At 41.3% G+C, this 19,784-nt stretch overlaps 1 protein-coding gene across 4 annotated transcripts in view; it reads left to right on the top strand.

Moving 5' to 3' along the window:
* The window catches only part of LOC108701255 (adenylate cyclase type 5), a 57,445-nt gene that overhangs the window by 34,812 nt on the left and 2,849 nt on the right, over positions 1–19,784 (top strand). For 3 of the 4 annotated variants that reach the window (XM_041576074.1, XM_041576076.1, XM_041576075.1), the window contains exons 5-18: positions 7,928–8,039; positions 8,341–8,468; positions 9,074–9,232; positions 10,080–10,221; positions 12,160–12,300; positions 14,339–14,361; positions 14,955–15,099; positions 15,435–15,532; positions 15,732–15,819; positions 17,555–17,671; positions 17,786–17,950; positions 18,565–18,740; positions 18,961–18,987; positions 19,651–19,677. In XM_041576074.1, the coding sequence (XP_041432008.1) occupies positions 7,928–8,039; positions 8,341–8,468; positions 9,074–9,232; positions 10,080–10,221; positions 12,160–12,300; positions 14,339–14,361; positions 14,955–15,099; positions 15,435–15,532; positions 15,732–15,819; positions 17,555–17,671; positions 17,786–17,950; positions 18,565–18,740; positions 18,961–18,987; positions 19,651–19,677 (1,548 nt within the window). The remainder of the gene's footprint in view (positions 1–7,927; positions 8,040–8,340; positions 8,469–9,073; positions 9,233–10,079; positions 10,222–12,159; positions 12,301–14,338; positions 14,362–14,954; positions 15,100–15,434; positions 15,533–15,731; positions 15,820–17,554; positions 17,672–17,785; positions 17,951–18,564; positions 18,741–18,960; positions 18,988–19,650; positions 19,678–19,784) is intronic. The other variant, XM_018235619.2, reaches the window with a different exon arrangement.

Below are 19,784 nucleotides of genomic sequence, written 5' to 3'. Positions count from 1 at the left end.
TACACGTTGGTCAGAGTTATACCAAGGGCTTTTTGCATTGATCCCAGACTATTTGTGCCCCCAGTAAAAGATTCTCATCTGCTTATTGCAGAGCTCGACTGTGATTGTGAGTTCCATGTTCCTGGCTGGCTCGTTGGTAGCCAGAGCAAGTGTGTGGCAGTTCTTCCGCAGCCGGGCTATAAATACTTCCCTTTTCACCCTGTGGGTATTTTTGGATCTTAAGCCTGAGAATGAATAGCATCCAGCAGCAGGTCATTGTGTTCGGCCAAGCCCACCCTCACTATTGAAATGAAGCTTCCTGTTAATTCTGAATAAACACCAGCACTTCCTCCTCAGGAACATGGTAGACAAATTACTTGTGTCACATTCATCGGGATTCCCAAGGGTGGGAACGGCCTCACTGACTGGGCCGGAGGGCTCGGAATATCACAAGCTCAAACTGCTCTTATTAACTACCCAAAACCACAGCAAAACAGCCTGCGGGACAATAACACAGAACAGTGGGAGAGAATTAGATGATTAGTGAGGGTTAATAACAGACGCTGTCAGCGAGGGCACACAATCTATTTGCAGTCACAATACATCATCCCTTTACTCTCACTCAGTCAAATTCATTGTATTGTGTAATAACATGATACCCTTTTATTTTGGTGTGGAGGAGGAGGGTTATGTTATAGTTACATGTCCACCTAATGAAAGAAAATCAAATTCCATACAACTTTCCAATATCCATTCATTCCTCATTCTCTCTGGGTTTATAGTTATGGTTAACTGTCATTGCTATTGTCTGTCCCTGTCTGTTTGTCCCTAACTCTTCTCTGTTTCTGTTCTCCTCCACATGTGTTAATCCGCTGATTCTGCTACATTGTTTCAGAAGTGCAAGAGAATATAAACAGCTTGGCAGATTTTCATGGATACCTATTCTACCTTCTTGTTTATGTTTCTGGACCTTGTGCCAGGCTTTTTATGGCTGGACCTCAGTTGCAAGTGTTCTTTGAATGAGTAATAAGGGGAGCACTTTTCCATCCCTTCTTAATCTTGAGTCTGGGGTCTCTTTAAATGACTGCCAGAAAGTTTAAAGTGTAGCTATGGAACAGCAGAAGCGAACTGTAGACCCAGTTTTGCTCAATGTGTACTAAACTAGTAGGACTGAGCAAAAGAGCATTGCTGGGACTTTGTGCACAGGAATAAGGAGTGTACATCAGAGCTACTTTCTACAGGTGTCCGACTATGGGCCTGATTGAGTTCCGTTTATAATCATTTCCATGCAACAGAATTTAGAGAAAATTGGCCTTTCCTGTGCTAATTATAGTCAGATAATTTTGGAACTGAGTCATTTTTGTTGGCAGTAAGTGTTAAACACACAGGAATGACACTTGCATATGCTGATATCTGAAAATACACCTAGAATGGCTTGTTTGGGTTATACAGGATTTGGCCATAAAAAAAAAAATGTAAAAAGCTGTGTCATTTGTAATGTCTGGCTATTCCTGCTCATGTAATCACTTAGTCCAAGGCATATTGGAGCTCAGTTCTGTTGGATTATGATTCTTTATTGGCATTGTGCTGCAGTTTATATCAATAATCAGAGGTCAGGTGCTGTCCCTTAACCCATAATATGCTCCAACATAATGCACTTTATAGAGGGGCACTAACAGCAGGGTGCGGTCAGGGCTGTTAACCCGATGCAAATACCCCTGCACCCCCTAATCAGTAGACTGGAATAGATTGCAGTAGATTGACTGTTTGATGAAGAGCGATGATAGATAGAGCTGTACTGAGGTTTGGCAGAATTAGGAAGTTAAGAGAATTTTGGAGGTTATGCTTTTATTAATGTGGGTGCCCAACAGAGCTGTGGAGTCTGCATGCTAACAGTAACTTATATTTTAATTACTTTAATACACTTTTTTTGGTGTTACTGTTCCTTTAGAAACAGAGAAGTTGGAGGTACCATAAACTGAGGAGTCAGAGTTAAAGGATTCATATACTGACTCCACAGCCCTGGTGCCCAGGTAAATGTATGCAACTTGGTGGAACTTGTCTCCCATAGTTGTGAACAGAAAGAAGGTTCATGGAAGCAGAGTAAAGCTGGGCATAGATGCAAAGATCCGATCGTTCGAGACTTCCCCATCTCCAGACCTGCCACTAACCTTTCAGATCAAATAAAGTAGTAAAAGAACAGATCAGCCGATGTTCTGTCCCTGAAAGCAATGGTACGAAAGTTATGTCTGACAACAGGTAGTGACAGTCTCCCACTGAAAATCGTACGATCCGCAATACATGCAGAGAAATTATTGGCAGCCGACAGAAATCTTTTAACCTGGCCTATAGACCAAACGACCGATCTGCATCGAGGATTCGTACGATCAGATCTTTGCGTCTATGGCCAGACTAGAGAATAGAGAATGTTGGGATGAATAGTTGGGGATAGAAGGAGATGCAGGTATGGAAGCCTGAGAGGGGAAAGTGCATACTCTTTGCTATCATGTCCATTTTTAAATGATGTTGTTGGCAGCCCAAAACCCATGGGTGTAAAAATCCAGGCAAAACTATAGGGCTGGGCACGGGTACAGGTCTTGACTGGGATTAAAAATAGGCCCTGGTATTTCAAGTACATAATGGCCCAAACAGCCCCCCACAGCCCACTAAATAGAGACTGTCTGCAGCAGCCCCTCTGGCATTTGCCAGAACCCATCTATTGCCAGTCCGGGCCTGCATGGGTGGTAGGCATTGGGCATCACTAGCAAGCATGGTCAGTGCAAACATGAGTTTGGGCAGTGGGCACACAGTACCCCCAACTACAGCCCATGAGGAGCTGCACAGAATGGAACCAAGTTGGGATATAATCAGGATTTTCTTACAGGATTCAGAATTGAGTCACGAGTGACCATCTGAGCCAGATATGTCATGCAGTTGACAGCTGTAGGTGTAGGTTTTTTTTTGAATGATGCATTTTTGTGAATTCTGCACAGATTTGAATATGTGATTCAGACTTGGTTTGGGATTTGGCCAAATTTTTTGTGGAGGATTCAGTATTCGGCCATTCGTTGCGTCTCTTTCAGTTGCACTACATAAACCCCTTGATGTACCTAAAATTAGATTTTTTGACCACCAACAGTTTCCTACAGAACCCCATTGACTCACATTCAGAGGAGAGGAATGCAATGCAAGTCACTGAGCAGTCATACATCATTCGACTGCAACTTCACAGGGATCTGATCACAAATTAGTACTAATTTGACAATTGTATCCCCTGAACTTTATCCATAATTCCTTAATGATGCCTTATTGCCAGAAATTGCCACAATTACATTAATTTGTAATTTAATAAAAATTGCTAGTGAGAGTCAGTACAGCGGAAACTTGCGGCTCTCGAATCACCAGCAAGTTTGGGAAAACATTAATTCCAGGGCTGTGTAGCGGACATGTTGTGCTTTTGTGCACAATCCATCAGAGCAGGCTTGAGGTAGGATTTCCTCTTGTTCTGATACTTGACCCTACTATTTTTAATAGGGAAAGTTATAACTATATAGGAAATATATAGGAAGGCTGGTATTTATTTCCAGAAAACGGGCATCCCTAGCTGTGGGAGGGTCGCTGGCTGCAAGTTGCTAGGATCATATACAGACCTCGTCAGTGCACACATTGGGGCAAATTCACTAAGCGCCGAAGCGCCAAACGCTAGCGTTAATTTGCTAGCGTTTGGCATTTTCGTTACTGCGCAAATTCACTAACGAACGCTGGCGTAGTTTCGCTAGTGTTACTTCGCACCCTTACGCCTGGCGAATTTTCGCTAGCGACGTAACTACGCAAATTCACTAACTTGCGCAGTGTATTGAACGCTACCTTTTACGCTAGACTTCCTTCGCCACCTCAGACCTGGCGAAGCGAAATAGAGTAGATAGGGATTGTTTCAAAAAAAGTCAAGATTTTTTCTAAGTCCCAAAAAACGCTGGCGTGTTTTCTACATTATGGGTGATAGGCTGAAAAAGATCGAAAACATTTTTGGGGCTCCCCTCCTTCCCCCCTACATTTCCTAACTCATGGCAACTTACCTAGACAGTGGGCACATGTGTAGGGCAAAATAAAATTTTTATTGGATGATTTGAAGGTTTTCTAGGCATTTGTAGTGCTGATACGTATTCCTCCATTGAAATTTGAATTTGGCGCCGTATACAAATTAGCCTTCGCTAGCGTAACTTCGCTTTACATAGCGAATCAACGCTAGCGCAACTTCGCAACCTTACGCTACCCCTGAGCGCAACTTCGGATTTTAGTGAATTTGCGAAACGCTGGCGAAACGACGCCTGGCGAAGTGCGGTGAAGTTGCGCCTGGCGCAACTTCGAATCTTAGTGAATTTGCCCCAATTGTCTGTTTTAGTGAATTTCACTTGCCCACAAATGTTCTGTTTCTCCTAACTCCCTATGTTCTTTAATCTGATTTAAAAACCCTCCAAGACGCCGCAGCTCCTCCTGCTCTGGATGTGACCCTCACACCCCCTCACTGGCAATAACTGGACTGTAACCCTGACACAAGTCTCTCCAAAGCCTCTTGAGTGGCTCCCAAGTGTTTGTTTTTACTGGGCGCTGGAGTTATTTGCCAACGTGCCGACCTTGGCATTCCGAGGCTTACACATTACCCAGCCATAAAATGAAGCAGGTGACAAATTGCTGGCTAGGTGTGGGGCCCGACGGGCCCTTACTGGGATGCCTGCACATTTCACATTACTAGGAAGAGTAGCTTGTTGCCTTTATCATACAGAGAGACCTAGTGTTGCCTGGCAAAGAGGCATAATTACATGAATCCAAAGGGGCACTGGGGCCCATTCTGTTACTGTGATACCTGCACAGCACCCACTATTGGTTACTCTGTCCCATATACATGTAACCTACAGTCTGTGTTTATTGCTGGGAATTGTAATTTTGCAACAACTTGATGGCTGTTCCTATATAATGTTATATATATATATATATATATATATATATATATATATATATATATATATATATATATATATATATATATATATATAACATTTTGTTTTTAATTAAAGTCAGTTAATGTGACTGAGCCTGTAGAGAATTGATTGCTTATGCTCCTCAGGCTCTGTGATGAAAGTAACAAAATATAGTGTATATATGCACTCTCAGCCTGTTTAGTGCGGTACCTTTTTGTTGCCTTTTACACATTTCACCTGCACCCAAGCATGCTATATTTTTGTTTGGTAAGTGCTTTTCTATGTTCCATATATAAGGGGGAAACAGAACAAGAGAACCACATGTTTCCTTGTTTGACGAAAAATAACATGATTTTTTGGATTTCGGTTCGGCAAGGCACTTGGATTTGGATCCAAATCCTGCAGAAAAAGGGATGAATCTTGGCTGAATCCCGAACTGAATGCTGGATTCGGTGCATTCCTAATATATGTAAGTAAGTGTATATATATATATATATATATATATATATATATATATATATATATATATATATATTGTAAAAGGTGGAGGGTATGTATTGTAGATGGCCGGTATATATCCCCATTCTTTCGGTTTTAAAATGGAGGTGAGCAGCAGGTGGGGGGGGAGGGAGTTTTTCTCAAGTGTGGAAACTCACTGCTGTGTGAAACAGAAAAGTTTGGTTTTTCATGTGTGATTACTCACTGTGGAGTTAAAGAATGTTTGTTTTTTTCTAAAAGACTGGGGAGTTCACTCCCGGCAGACTGGACACTGCAAGTTTTCTTGGCAAGTACATGGCTCTTATGTTGGGACTTATTTGTTGCTGAACTGAAGCTGTTTTGGTTTTTATGCCATTGCTTGTCTATGAGAGATTTATTTGAACTGAAGAAATAAACTAAATGTTTCCTTTAATGTGGAGTGGCCTGCGTGTTTGGTGAAAAAACCCTGCTGGGATCCCCCAAACATCACAATATATATATATATATATATATATATATATATATATATATATATATATATATATATATATATATATATATATATAAATATATATATATATATATCTCTTATGATGACTGCACTGAGGTTATGAGAAAGTTGGATTGGTATCCCCTTGGGTAAGACACTGCGTTTGCCCCTGTCAGTAGAATTACCTGCAGTATCATCTTTGTCGCCTTTTCCTCTGGGTTCCCCAGTTCTCGTGCTTGCGACACAGTAATCAGGCCACCGAGCTGAGGAGCAGGTCCCTGAGAAGTGTCTATGATTATATCCCATTAGATATGGGCTCAGAATGACAGGACCAGTGCCTGATGGGTTTCCCAGGAAGACTCCTGCAACAGGATATCTGCTCCATTCCTGCCATACTCACTGACCGCAGCACTGGGAAATGTGGTTGGATGAGGATTTAGAAATATTTGCAATTAATAATTATCTTCCAGAGGATTTTGGGTAGAGGAAGGCAGTCATGTTTGATGTGTCTGATGCTGCCTAAGGTCATGAAAAACAACCTTTTCCTAACCCAGTGCTTTCACTGTTACCATAGCTACAGTCTCTATATTTCTCACAAACGTTATCTTCTGATACTTTACATGGATCAGTGTTCCTATATCTCATATAAATAAATACACTATATTATTATTATAGGGGATTTGTAACAAGGGTGGGAGCTGCCTGGGTTTCCCTGGGTGCTATACAGTATCCCATGTATATAATGAACAAAGGGTGCTAAATAGGCGGTATGGTTGAGCACTTTGATGCAGAATGCAGAGTAAAGATGATTATGGGATGCAGGGAGCTGTGGGACACTTATTCCCACCTGTCCCTCTGCATTTTCCCTGTTATTTGACCCAGAGACGTGCACTCATATAATTGCAGTTTTTCTGGGCGGTGCTGCATTCCCAGTGAGGCTGCAGGGAAAGTTTCCGAGAGGAGGAACACAGATCCCTAATAATATTACAGTCGGAAAGTATCTGATTGTGCCAGAAGGGTGGAATGAACCGAACGAGTGCAGGACGTGCTCATCGCTGCCCCCTAGGGGATTCTAGGATGGATCTCACAGGAAACATTCCAGTCTGTTATTTGCAGCATCTGTGTCCCTGCACCTGGGCCCCTTGTATCAGCAGCAGGGGATTGTGGATTCAAAGCCAAGTTCAGAGGCAGGTGGGCCTAAGAGGGTTCCAGGATTCATGTAGAACTCCCCGTTCCATTAAAGGGGATTACACATTCAAATGAACATGTGGCAGAATGTTTTAAGAGTTTAAGGCAATTTGTGAGCAACCGTCCATGATCACAAACCGAATCTTGATTCAGTGTATCCCAGTAGGAAGTTCAACTATCTTTCTCTCAATCTCTTCTCAAGCTTTCTGATTCTCATATCTTTTTCCTCAGTTATAAGCCCCTGCATCAGCAGAACAAGGGTTAATGACAGCGGGACCTACCTGGGCTCACATCCTGCCATCATTAAACCCTTCCCCTGCTGATGAGACTCATTAGGACACAATTACACACCCCACGTTTGCTTGACCTTTAATCCTAATAATGTCTTATGAGGGCAGTACACACAGGGTTAGCAAGGCCAGCTCACTGGGCAGATATTGCATTATAAATTACACCTAATTATCACTGAGTAATACTGTAACAGGTGCACCTATTGGAACTGCTTTTTTTTTCTTTAAATCTGCAGTTTTGCAGGGCGTAGGGCTGGAATTAAACCATAGCCAACCAAAGCATTAGCACAGCTACAGACCTAAATCAAAGAGCCAACTAGAGTGTTGCCTTTAACCAATCAAATTCGTCATATGTTCGTGGATCCCAAGAAAAGGCAACAAAAATGAGAAATGAGTCTGTCACTGACTTCATACAACTGGTCAGCGAATGTTAGCAGTTTGATCAGAACTAGACATACTGTTATTTGATCGCCTCATCACATTTGTTCCATCTATTCACTGCAGATTTCTTTAATTTTTCCCAGCATCCTCTTTGCCGATATAGAGGGATTCACCAGCCTGGCATCTCAGTGCACCGCACAGGAACTGGTCATGACTCTAAATGAACTCTTTGCCCGATTCGACAAACTGGCAGCTGTGAGTGCTTGGAAATGCTTGACTTTGTTATGTACATTACACCTTGTAATAATGTAACCCCTAATGTAAATTATAAGGATATCAGAAGTCACTGTGGGGCTCTGTGACCATATAAAGGCACACGGCTGCAGGGTTGAATTATACAGGGGATTCTAAATATCTCTTATGTATTATAAGGGATAATGTACCGTCTACTGTAAATTACAAGTATATAAGAAGTCACTGAGGGGTTCTGTGACCATATAAAGTCACAAGTCTTCAGGCTGAGTTATACAGGCACTACTGTCCATTTTCTCTGCAGGAGAATCACTGCTTGCGGATCAAGATTTTGGGGGACTGTTATTACTGCGTATCAGGATTACCGGAAGCACGTGCAGACCACGCTCACTGCTGTGTAGAGATGGGACTGGATATGATAGAGGCAATATCGTAAGTGATATAATATATATATATATATAAAATTGTCGCTGCTAGTGTCTCTCTGTGCGAGGAAACTTTGCAAACTCAGGCCCAGATGCTGCAGTAGATTTTGGAAACCAAAATAATTATATAACGAGAAGAGTCTTAGTAACAACAATGTCTTTTTGTATTTAACTTACAGTCAACTGACTCAGGAATTTTTATTTCATAACTGACTTTTGATTTCATATTGCCAGTTTATTTCTACTCTCCCCAAAGGGCGAAAACCATATTTTTTTTCTCCTTGTATTTGTCTAAAGGAGATATGTATGAACTGTACTAACCTTTCTCTATACTGTACAGAGAAATAAATACCATAAATAACATAGATACTATAAATTATAGCAGCATAAGTATTCCCCTGTACTAAGCACAATTCAACAGGAACAGCCCCCAGGTTTGCTCATAGCCTCTATACTAAGTTTATTATTACTGTAATTATACTATATACCACACATGAGCATGTATTTACCTAATATTTTCCCATGAATGAAAGGGTAAACTGTCTATTTTGGTTTCTAATCTATGGTTTGTTATGGTTTGTTTGTTACAACTCTTAGTTTTCTGTTCATCAGGCTTGTGCGAGAAGTGACCGGGGTGAACGTGAATATGCGAGTGGGAATTCACAGTGGCCGCGTTCATTGTGGCGTCTTGGGGCTGCGAAAGTGGCAGTTTGACGTTTGGTCAAACGATGTGACATTAGCCAATCAGATGGAAGCTGGAGGCAAAGCAGGGTAAATGCAAATACCCCCTTCCCCCACCCATGTAAATGTAACCCTATTATTGCCAAAGGGCACTAAAATTTACTACAGTGACATTATAAAGCTGACATTGAGAGTCAGATTGGGATCTAATTGCCAATTACTAAGGCTGCACAGTAGAGCAGGAGGGGTCAAATATCCTATGAATTATATTGGAAAGAAAGATTGTTCATTTTGCATATTAATTGCCATTGAATGAGCATTTAGATGCATTCTGTTAATGAACGTGCCCCTTTCCGATTTGTAATATACCATTTAATTCTGGGGATAATGATCCTAAGATTCCAAAATTAAATTGCCAACCATACATACATTTTAATATTTAAATGGACTAATTTCCTCTGTGTTATATTCAGTGTTGTTATGCAGGGTTAATGTGTGATGTTCTGCAATTGTATAGATGACAGGTCAGGGGCCACTTGGGGTGAAAATAAAGTAAAGCAGTTTTTTTAATGATACAACATCTCCCTCTAGTGGCCAGTAGTCTACTTTATATAATTTAGAAATGAGCGCAGTGGTAATCTCAAGCAAAGTAATGCATTCTTCCCAGTGTTCTGCCCTCCTATCCAAGAGTAGGGAAGAGATCAGCCCTGGGAAGGATAAGGAGAGGGTAAATGAGTATATGGTTTAGCAATGGGAGCAGTTTCTCTATATTTAACTCAAGGAAGGGCAGATACATAAGGGTCAACATATTTTCCATTTGCCACTAAAGCTGTTAATTCTGTCCCTGGAGACTGTGAGAATCCTAGAGCTTACCCCGTTGCTTTCCATCTGTGGGGAGTTTTAATTTGCAGGTGGTCAATTTGTTCTTGTTCCGCAGTCGCATTCACATCACAAAGGCAACTCTAAACTATCTGAATGGAGATTATGAGGTGGAACCGGGTGCTGGAGGGGAGAGGAACCTGTACTTGAAGAAGCACAACATAGAGACCTTCCTTATAGTGCGATGCAGTCAGAAGCGGGTAGTTCAGCTTTCTCGTATCTCTTTACCTTGTAAAACTATATTTTTTTATTATATTGTCGCTGGTGCAGTGGGGGTCACTTACTGGACAAACTTTTGTTGCCCTCACTTTGAGCTACTAATGCTGGTGATTATTGTGTAATATATAGTGAATAAAGTACCCCCTCTTGTAGAATATAAGGATATTATAAGTTACCGAGGACTTCCATGACCATATAAAAACACTCGGCCATTGGCCTGGTGTTTTTATACAGGTCGTGAAACTCTTAGGAACGTACTTGGTATTTCATTTTCTCTTGCAACGATTAATGGCACCAACGACTCCCCTTGTACCAGAATGTCTGGCGGAGGAGGTGGAAATAGGAATGTGAGCAATGTCACAGAGCAGATACTGTTCTCCCCACACCTGATGGATTTAACCCCCACCCAACTGAAATCAGGAGGAAAAGCAACAGGACACACTTTCCCCCCACGAAACAAACAAATATGTACAGTAAAGGGCACATTTACTAACCTCGAGTGAAGAATTCGAATGATAAAAAATTTAAATTTCGAAGTATCTTTTTGGGTACTTCGACCATCGAATGGGTCAAATTTATGGATGCACCGAATCCAGGATTTGGTTTGGGATTTGGCCAGGATTCGGCCTCTACCAGCAGGATTCGGATTCGGCCGAATCCTTCTTCCAGGCTAAACCGAATCTGAATCCTAATTTGCATATGCAAATTAGGGCTGGGAGGGAAATCGCGTGACTTTTTGTCAAAAAACAAGGAAGTAAAAACGTTTCCCCCTTCCCACCGCTAATTTGCATATGCAAATTCGGTTCGGTATTCGGCCAAATCTTTCGCAAAGGATTCTGGGGTTCGGCCGAATCCAAAATAGTGGATTCGGTGCATCCCTAGTCAAATTCAATCGAATTTGAATGATTGGAATGATTCGAAGTAAAAATCGTTCGACTATTCGACCAATCGATAGTCAAAGTACTGTCTCTTTTAAAAATAATTTGACTACATACTTCGCCACTTTAAACCTACCGAGGTACAATGTTAGCCTATAGGGACCTTCCCCAGCACTTTTCTAACCTTTTTTTGATCGAAGAGAAATCCTTCGATCGATCGCTTAAAATCATTCGAATCGTTTGATTCAAAGGATTTTATCATTCGATCGACCGATTTCTACTTCGATCGATCTAAGGATTTTCACTACATCCTTCGAATTCGATATTTGAATTTGAAGGATTTAAATTCGAGGGTCGAATGTGAGGGGTTATTAACCCTCGATATTCAACCCTTGATAAATGTGCCCCTAAATGTTATACAGTAAATGTTACACTGAATGCTCAGCTCATTTCTTCTCATGTCCTCAATTCATCCCTCACAGCTGATAATAAAATTTACCCCTCACTCATTCCCCACTTTAATCAAAAGCCTTGGCAGCAATATAATCAGGCTCTTCCCTTTCTGCTGATCTGCAGGTTGCCAAGTAACTGGGGAGGCCAAGCGTTATCAGATCCATAGCTGGCAAATAAAAATGGGGTCTGTCGAAGCTGCATTTATATTAGAATGATAAAGATGAGCAGGGGCTTTAGTTTGTGATATGCCTCCTAAGGAGACATTGCTAGGGCTAAATGTCAGAACAACTAATGGAGAGATGCAGGCAGAGATCTGCCATTGTCTGATCCTGTCTTAAAATGACATCTGGCCCAGGCTTAAAATGATGTCTGGTCCTTGCTTAACGTGTCGTCTAGCCTTAAAATATTCTGCATACACCCGAAACGGGTGAGAGAATAAACTTTTGCTGGGCTGTCATGTATTTAATCAGTGTGCCGCTCTATTTAACAGTGTCATTGGGTATTTAATATTTATGCCACCTTCTGCTGAGATACAGTGCACCAAGGACTCTATTCGATTAATTTATAAATATGTTTTATTGATTTCAGAAAGAAGAAAAGGCCATGATTGCAAAAATGAACCGACAGCGTACTAACTCCCTAGGCCAAAATCCAGCTCACTGGGCCATGGACCGCCCATTCTACAACCACCTGGGATCAAATCAGGTCTCCAAGGAAATGAAAAGGATGGTATGTTATACTTATACATCTTGATCACTGTGCCTTGTGTCTGCTTCACTAACTGTGACTCATTAAATCCTTACTGTGCCTCATTATGTCCCTACTGTATTTCATTATCTCCTTATTGTGTCTCATTATCTCCATACTGTGCCTCATTAAATCCTTACTGTGCTTCATTATCTCCTTACTGTGCTTCATTATCTCTTTACTGTGCCTCACTATCTCCCTACTGTACCTCTTTATCTCCTTACTGTACCTCACTAGCTCCTTATTGTTGCCTCACTATATTCCTACTGTTCCTCATTATCTCCTTACTGTGCCTCACTATCTCCTTACTTTGCCTCACTATCTTCCTACTGTACCTCATTATCTCATTACTGTACCTCATTATCTCCTTACTGTACCTCATTAGCTCCTTATTGTTGCCTCACTATTTTCCTACTGTTCCTCATTATCTCCTTACTGTGCCTCACTATCTTCCTACTGTACCTCTTTATCTCCTTACTGTGCCTCACTCTAGCTCCTTATTGTTGCCTCACTATATTCCTACTGTTCCTCATTATCTCCTTACTGTGCCTCACTATCTCCTTACTTTGCCTCACTATCTTCCTACTGTACCTCATTATCTCATTACTGTACCTCATTATCTCCTTACTGTACCTCATTAGCTCCTTATTGTTGCCTCACTATTTTCCTACTGTTCCTCATTATCTCCTTACTGTGCCTCACTATCTTCCTACTGTACCTCTTTATCTCCTTACTGTGCCTCACTCTAGCTCCTTATTGTTGCCTCACTATATTCCTACTGTACCTCTTTATCTCCTTACTGTACCTCACTAGCTCCTTATTGTTGCCTCACTATATTCCTACTGTTCCTCATTATCTCCTTACTGTGCCTCACTATCTTCCTACTGTACCTCTTTATCTCCTTACTGTGCCTCACTAGCTCCTTATTGTTGCCTCACTATATTCCTACTGTTCCTCATTATCTCCTTACTGTGCCTCACTATCTTTCTACTGTACCTCATTATCTCATTACTGTACCTCATTAGCTCCTTATTGTTGCCTCACTATTTTCCTACTGTTCCTCATTATCTCCTTACTGTGCCTCACTATCTTTCTACTGTACCTCTTTATCTCCTTACTGTGCCTCACTAGCTCCTTATTGTTGCCTCACTATCTTCCTACTGTACCTCATTATCTCCTTACTGTACCTCACTAGCTCCTAATTGTTCCTTATTATCTCCTTACTGAGCTTTGCTGTGAAGCATAGAGCGATTTTGCCAATTCCAATTTTTTTTTTTAATTTCTATTTATTGTATTTTATAATAATAATACATCAATAAACAATTCATTTAATAAATTGACATGATTACAAAGCAAATGAAATGAATTAAATAATTGATAAATTAATAGAAGTATATTAACCAATTCACGTTAAAACCAGTGAAAACTAGAAAAAAAGTAATAACTGGAAACTACCATGTGGCCAAAGAGTAAAATAACATCATGTTTGACATAAATTCAAAGAGAAAAAATATTGTGTTTATGTGAATGGGACAATTCAAATTCAAACCTGACAGATACCAATATCTATACAGTAGGTTACTTCAGCGCACTCCCAAGTCTTAAATGCAATGGTGCTTCTTTCCTCCAAGACTTCACCGCAAGTCTTCGGTATAAGTGTAAACAATGGAATGAGGAGAGCAATCCAAGGCAGAATAACTGTACAATACAATGTGATTTATTAGCAACTACAAAACACTACATGTTTCGGGCCACACACGCCCTTTATCAAGTAATATCCAATATCTCATCGGATCTCAAAATCTTTACCCATAAAGTTATAGATAAATTTCTTTTTTGATCTTTCTAAAGTTTCTAAATAAATAGACCATTTAGTAAATTGTTTCCTTATCAAATGATCTCCTATCTGATCCTTATTTCACTTTATGTCCAGCTGGAATTATATGTATCAGTGGTGCTCTTAGTGGACACACACACATGTCTGATCTTTGACTTTTTTTTTTTTTTCATTTTTTTGCAGGGATTTGAAGACCCTAAAGACAAGTAAGTAATATATTTAGGACCATATTTGATTTGTCGCAGTTTTGTGGGCAGCGTTGTCAATGTATATAGATACACAGTGCTGCATATCTTAGTTTCTGATAAGTGGGTCTGGTCTGTGGCCAGCTGTCAAATCCAAACCTTTTATGTTGCAGTTTTGTTGTAACTGTCGATTTAGTTTCAGTTCAGTCCCACCTTGGAGGACCAATCTTTGGTCAGAGCCCCCTGTAACTCATAACTCATTCACAAATGAGTAACTCATTCACTGACTCATTGGTGCATCATTTATTTGGCCATAGCTCCAAGAAAATCTAGGGCAGCAAATAGGTTTTCATCCCAAATCTATCCCTAATTGTCCTTAAAGTTGGAGTTTCAGGACTTTCTCCCAAAGTCTTAACCTCATTGGTCACTATTCCAAATCTCTCGAGGGGATCGCTAGCTCAAGAGTTTGGGGAGTTGTTAGGGTCAGTCTATACAGTCTGAGAATGAAGATTTGTTCATGGGAGATTGTACAAAGGGGAACCTCAGGTTTCTTTTAGAAATGGGAGAGAGAAGTTGCCCAATGCATCACCTGTCTGCCTTATATGTCACACTAGGAACACACAGGAGAACATGAACCCAGAGGATGAGGTGGATGAGTTTTTAGGCCGAGCTATCGATGCACGGAGCATAGACCGTTTGCGCTCAGAGCATGTGCGAAAGTTTCTTCTCACTTTCCGGGAACCCGACCTGGAGAAAAAGGTAATTTATCCATGTCTCCTGCTCTCCATAGAAGTACTGATATTTTCACGAACTCTCCTACGAACTCTCCTACAGCTGCTCTGTATATTTGTGAATAGTCTGTCTAGTTCCCGCTACAGACCGTATAGTCCCTAAAACTCTTCTTACTGTGCTAGATAAATGGAAACAGTGAATACTGCAGCCAGTAAAGCTTTGCTCTTCTTCTGGATTCCTATGGGACGTTTGAGTGATACTGTGTATCCAGAGCAGGAAGTGGGAACAGAAGAGCAATAGTTTGGGTTTGAGTTGCCACCAATAGGATCTTAATATCTAATCCTGAATTTATCTCATTTCAGTATTCCAAACAGGTGGACGATCGTTTTGGGGCGTATGTCGCTTGTGCTTTCCTTGTCTTCCTCTTTATCTGCTTTGTTCAGATCACCATTGTGCCACAGTGAGTAATTCATGCCTGTCACATATCCATTCACCTTGCCTCGTCTCCCACGTGCCCTTCTTTCCTCCCCTGTACCACTTCATTTCCTTATTGCCCCTCAGAATTGCAAAATATAGGGCAACTTAAGGTTGATTATAAGTCTATAAATGTAGCCTAATGCAATCCATGTGTAACATACTGTGCGCTGGTTCTATTACAGTTCCACTTTCATGCTGGGCTTTTATGTGGCCTGTTTCCTGATTCTTACTACAGTCCTGACCGTCTCGCTCATCTACTCCTGCATCAAGGTGAGTGTTCCACCCCAAAACTGCAATTTTGGGGTCTGTTTATAGGTGGGTGTCTCGGCATTGCATGTGTCCACTCTCCAGATCCTGCGCAACATAAAGAGGAAATTTTACTTATAGTAATTTCTTTTTCCTTCAAGTCATACAGCAGCACAAGTAGGGTTAATCCCCCTCCCTGCTTGGTAGGACAAGACAGAGTTAATCAACATATAGAATAATTCAACTTTAATCATTAAGGGTGGGAATAATCTGTGCTCCTGTATGGACTTGAAGGGAAAAAAATTACGGTAAGTAAAATTTCCTTTTTCCTTCATGTCCTATACTGCAGCACAAGAGGGACATAGCAAGTAAAAGGGTGGGCAATATATTCTGATAGACTGATTGAATGATCGCTCTGCCAAAGGCCACGTCCTGCGAAGCATCAATGTACAGCAGTGGCGGAACTACCGAGGGGAGCAAGGGGTGCGAGCGGGCCACTGAAATGCGGGCAGTACGGAGGGGGATGGGGGCCCGGCTGCACGTCACGCACCAGGGCCTGCCCTCCTCTAGTTACGGTACTGATGTCCAGCCTGTAATGTCTGGAAAATGTATGAAGGCTTGACCACGTAGCTGCCTTGCAGATCTGTTCTGGTGGCACCAAGAGATACTCAGCCCAGGAAGCTGTTGTTGCTCGAGTAGAATGGGCTTTAATGAAAATTGGAGGGGCCAATTTTGCTGCTATATAACATGTTTGAATTGTATCCTTCAGCCATCTGGACAAGGTTAATCTAGATTCTAGAAACTCTTTGACCTTTGTTTTTCCCCGAAAACGTTATAAAGAAATGTTCTGACTTCCAGAAACCTTCTGTCTGTTGTAAATATTTCTGAAGCATACGGCGGATGTCCAAAGAATGGTACCTCAACTTTTGTTTTGTGGAAGGATTCATGCAAAAAGAAGGAAGTCTTACTTCCTGTTTTATATTGATTTTGGATGTAACTTTAGGGGAAAAAATCCGGAAGTGTTCTAAGGACTACTTGCTCCAGAAAAAATTGTAAATAAGGCTCCTTAGATGGCAAAGCTTGAATCTCGCTTATCCTTCTTGCAGAGGTTATAGCCATAAGGAATGCAGCTTTAAAAGAAAGATGCTTTAGATCTATAACTTCCAGGGGGTTCACATAACTGCTCTAATACAATATTCAAGTCCCATTGGGAAACTGGATTCAGAATAGGAGGTCTAATCCTCTGAGCTGCTTTAAGAAACCTCTGTATCAATGGGTCAGAAGATAATCGGGAACCCAAAAAGGCGGAAATAGCCAACACTTGTACTCTGAGGGTATTAGGACTTCAATTCTTATCCAACCCCTCCTGCAAAAATCCCAGAATTGTATTAATAGATGGTTTATCAGCATTGACATCATAACTGTAAAATCTTGAGAAGGCTTTGTTAGTTGACGATTTCCTGGATTGCAGGAGGGTATTAAGAACTGTATCAGACAGACCAGAGGAAGTTAATAGGGGCCAATCAATCTCCAGGCTGTACGATTGGGGCACTGAAACTGGTTCTTCCCTCCAGGGAGGGGGATTAACCCCACTTGTGCTGCAGTATAGGACATAAAGGAATAGAGTATTACTGTATATGTATCTCAGAGGAGAGGGTTGGAGTGGGACACTGCTTTGTCTAATGCTCCCCTACTAGATTGCAGGCTCCATGAGACAGGACTGGTTCAATATTCACTATTTCTCTTGGTTCCACTGCAGCTTTTTCCGTCCCCCCTTCAGACATTGTCCAGAAAGATTGTCCAGTCCAGAGCCAACAGCACAGCCGTGGGAATCTTTGCCATCATCCTGGTCTTTCTCTCTTCCTTTATTAACATGGTGAGGAGCACAAATATATATGTATATGTATATTGCTGCCATATTGTGCCCGCTGTGATTTAGTCAATGACGGGAGATTTAACGGTTCTGACTGTGCCACTGGTTTCCCTCTAGTTCCTGTGCAGCACTGTGAATCTGTTTAGCTGTGTGGCCTCTGAATACAGTATCCCAGTGGCCAATGTTACGCCCTGTCTGCTCAGAAACCTGTCCCAGAACTACAGCCTGGCCACTCTGAGTGGGTTCTGTGGGGATCCAGCTCCAAACTGCAACTTTCCAGAGGTACTGATTTTTTTTTTGAGAACCTGACAACTGAACAGATAGGGGGGGTGTTCATTAGCATAACTAGATGCTACTAGGCCCCACAGCAAATTCAGTTTAGGGTCCCAAGAGTTTACGTTTTCTACTGTGATATATTGAAATTGCTTATTAATTAGGTCTTAGGGGGAATAGTGGTATTTAAGGCACCTACAGGGTAAGCCCATAAGAGCAGCCCTCCAATTAGGTGAAAATGTCCAGTTCCTGCATGAACTACTGAAGAACTACAGAAAGTTGTTGTTCGTGCGCAGTTTCATTGTACAGGAGAGACTGGTGCCATTAATAAAAACCCTTGTTTCACATGTTCCACCTCTCAGCACCACATTTAATTTCTCACCCCTTTGTGCCAGTCACTGCTACACCTGGTACAGATCTGTCCCTTAGTACATTACTATTGTATGGCAGGGTTCCTAATGAACTGAACCTGGTTGTGATGGATTTTTATGTGTAAATGTGTTCATTGCACATGCTCTCTCCCCCAATAGCCACACAGAGGTTTGATTCTTTGTACTGACTGCTCTCTTTCCCATGGTCTACTGCTGTTAAATTACAAGTCTTGTTTTTTTATTCCCTTGTAGTATTTCACCTATTGCATCCTCCTGAGCCTCCTGGCTTGCTCTGTGTTCCTTCAGATCAGCAGCATTGGGAAGCTCATCCTCATGTTCATCATTGAGCTGATCTACATCCTTATCGTGGAGATTCCGCAGGTTACGCTCTTTGATAACGCGGATCTGCTTGTGGCTGCCAATGATATGTAAGTGCCACGTGGCTAATTTAATGCAGGCCACACACTAATCTTCTATAGGATGTTTGAAGAAAAATTAATGGAAGACTACTAAGTCCCATTTTCTGATCCAGAGACTAGGAATTATTGTCATAACCCTGTAACGCCGCCTGGTGTATGAATTACATTATTGCATTTGTTGTTCTTTTCAGAGTTATAAACCTGACTGTTTGTCTTTTTTTTCTTACAGCCAGTGGGCCAGTCCTGTACTTAACTGGTAAGCACTTGATATAGTGGGACATAGGATTTATTTTGTTCTTAGCACAACTGTGACATTTTGTGAGTTCTTGCAAGTAGGAGAACATTAATAAAATTCCAGTCTGGCTACTTGATAATCTTTGATTCTCTTCTAGTTCCTGCTTCTGGGTTGCTCTCTTTCACATGATAAGGCAGAAACCTCCGTCAAGTAACGAAATCAAATAGACACACATGTACAGAGCTTTGATTTTCTATACTTTATGCTCCTGGGTTGCTCTGTTTCCCATGGTAGGAGCCTCCCTTGAGTAACCAAATCCAAGAGCTATGTTTTGGTACAGAGCTGTTATTCTCTGTATTTCCTGCTCTGGGCCTCATCAGAGTAACCAAATCAAATAGATATACAGTTACCGAGCTTTTATTTTCTTTACTTCTTGCTCTTGGCCTGCTCTCTTCCCCATGGCAGGAACCTCTCCCAAGTAACCTAATCTAATAGCCACATGTGTACATAGTAAGTTAGGTTGAAAAAAGACACACGTCCATCAAGTTCAACCCTTTAACTCTATTTTAACCTGCCTAACTGCTAGTTGATCCAGAGGAAGACAAAAATAGATAAATAAAACAATTTGAAGCCTCTCCAATTGCCTCAGCTGAAGCTTTGATTTTCTCTACTCCTTGCTCCTAGGCTGCTAGCCAATCAGAACAGGAAAAGGTAGGATTATTGGCCTATATTGCACTGCTTGGGGAATCTTTAAGGTTTAGAGATCTGTGATCCCAAACAGCCAAAGTAGATCCCAAGTACCTACACTATTCATTTTT

Source organism: Xenopus laevis, chromosome 9_10L, assembly GCF_017654675.1.
Source record: "Xenopus laevis strain J_2021 chromosome 9_10L, Xenopus_laevis_v10.1, whole genome shotgun sequence".
NCBI classification, from domain to species: Eukaryota; Metazoa; Chordata; class Amphibia; order Anura; family Pipidae; genus Xenopus; species Xenopus laevis.
The sequence above is the reverse complement of the archived record's forward strand: the minus strand, read 5'-3'. Positions and strand labels throughout refer to the sequence as shown.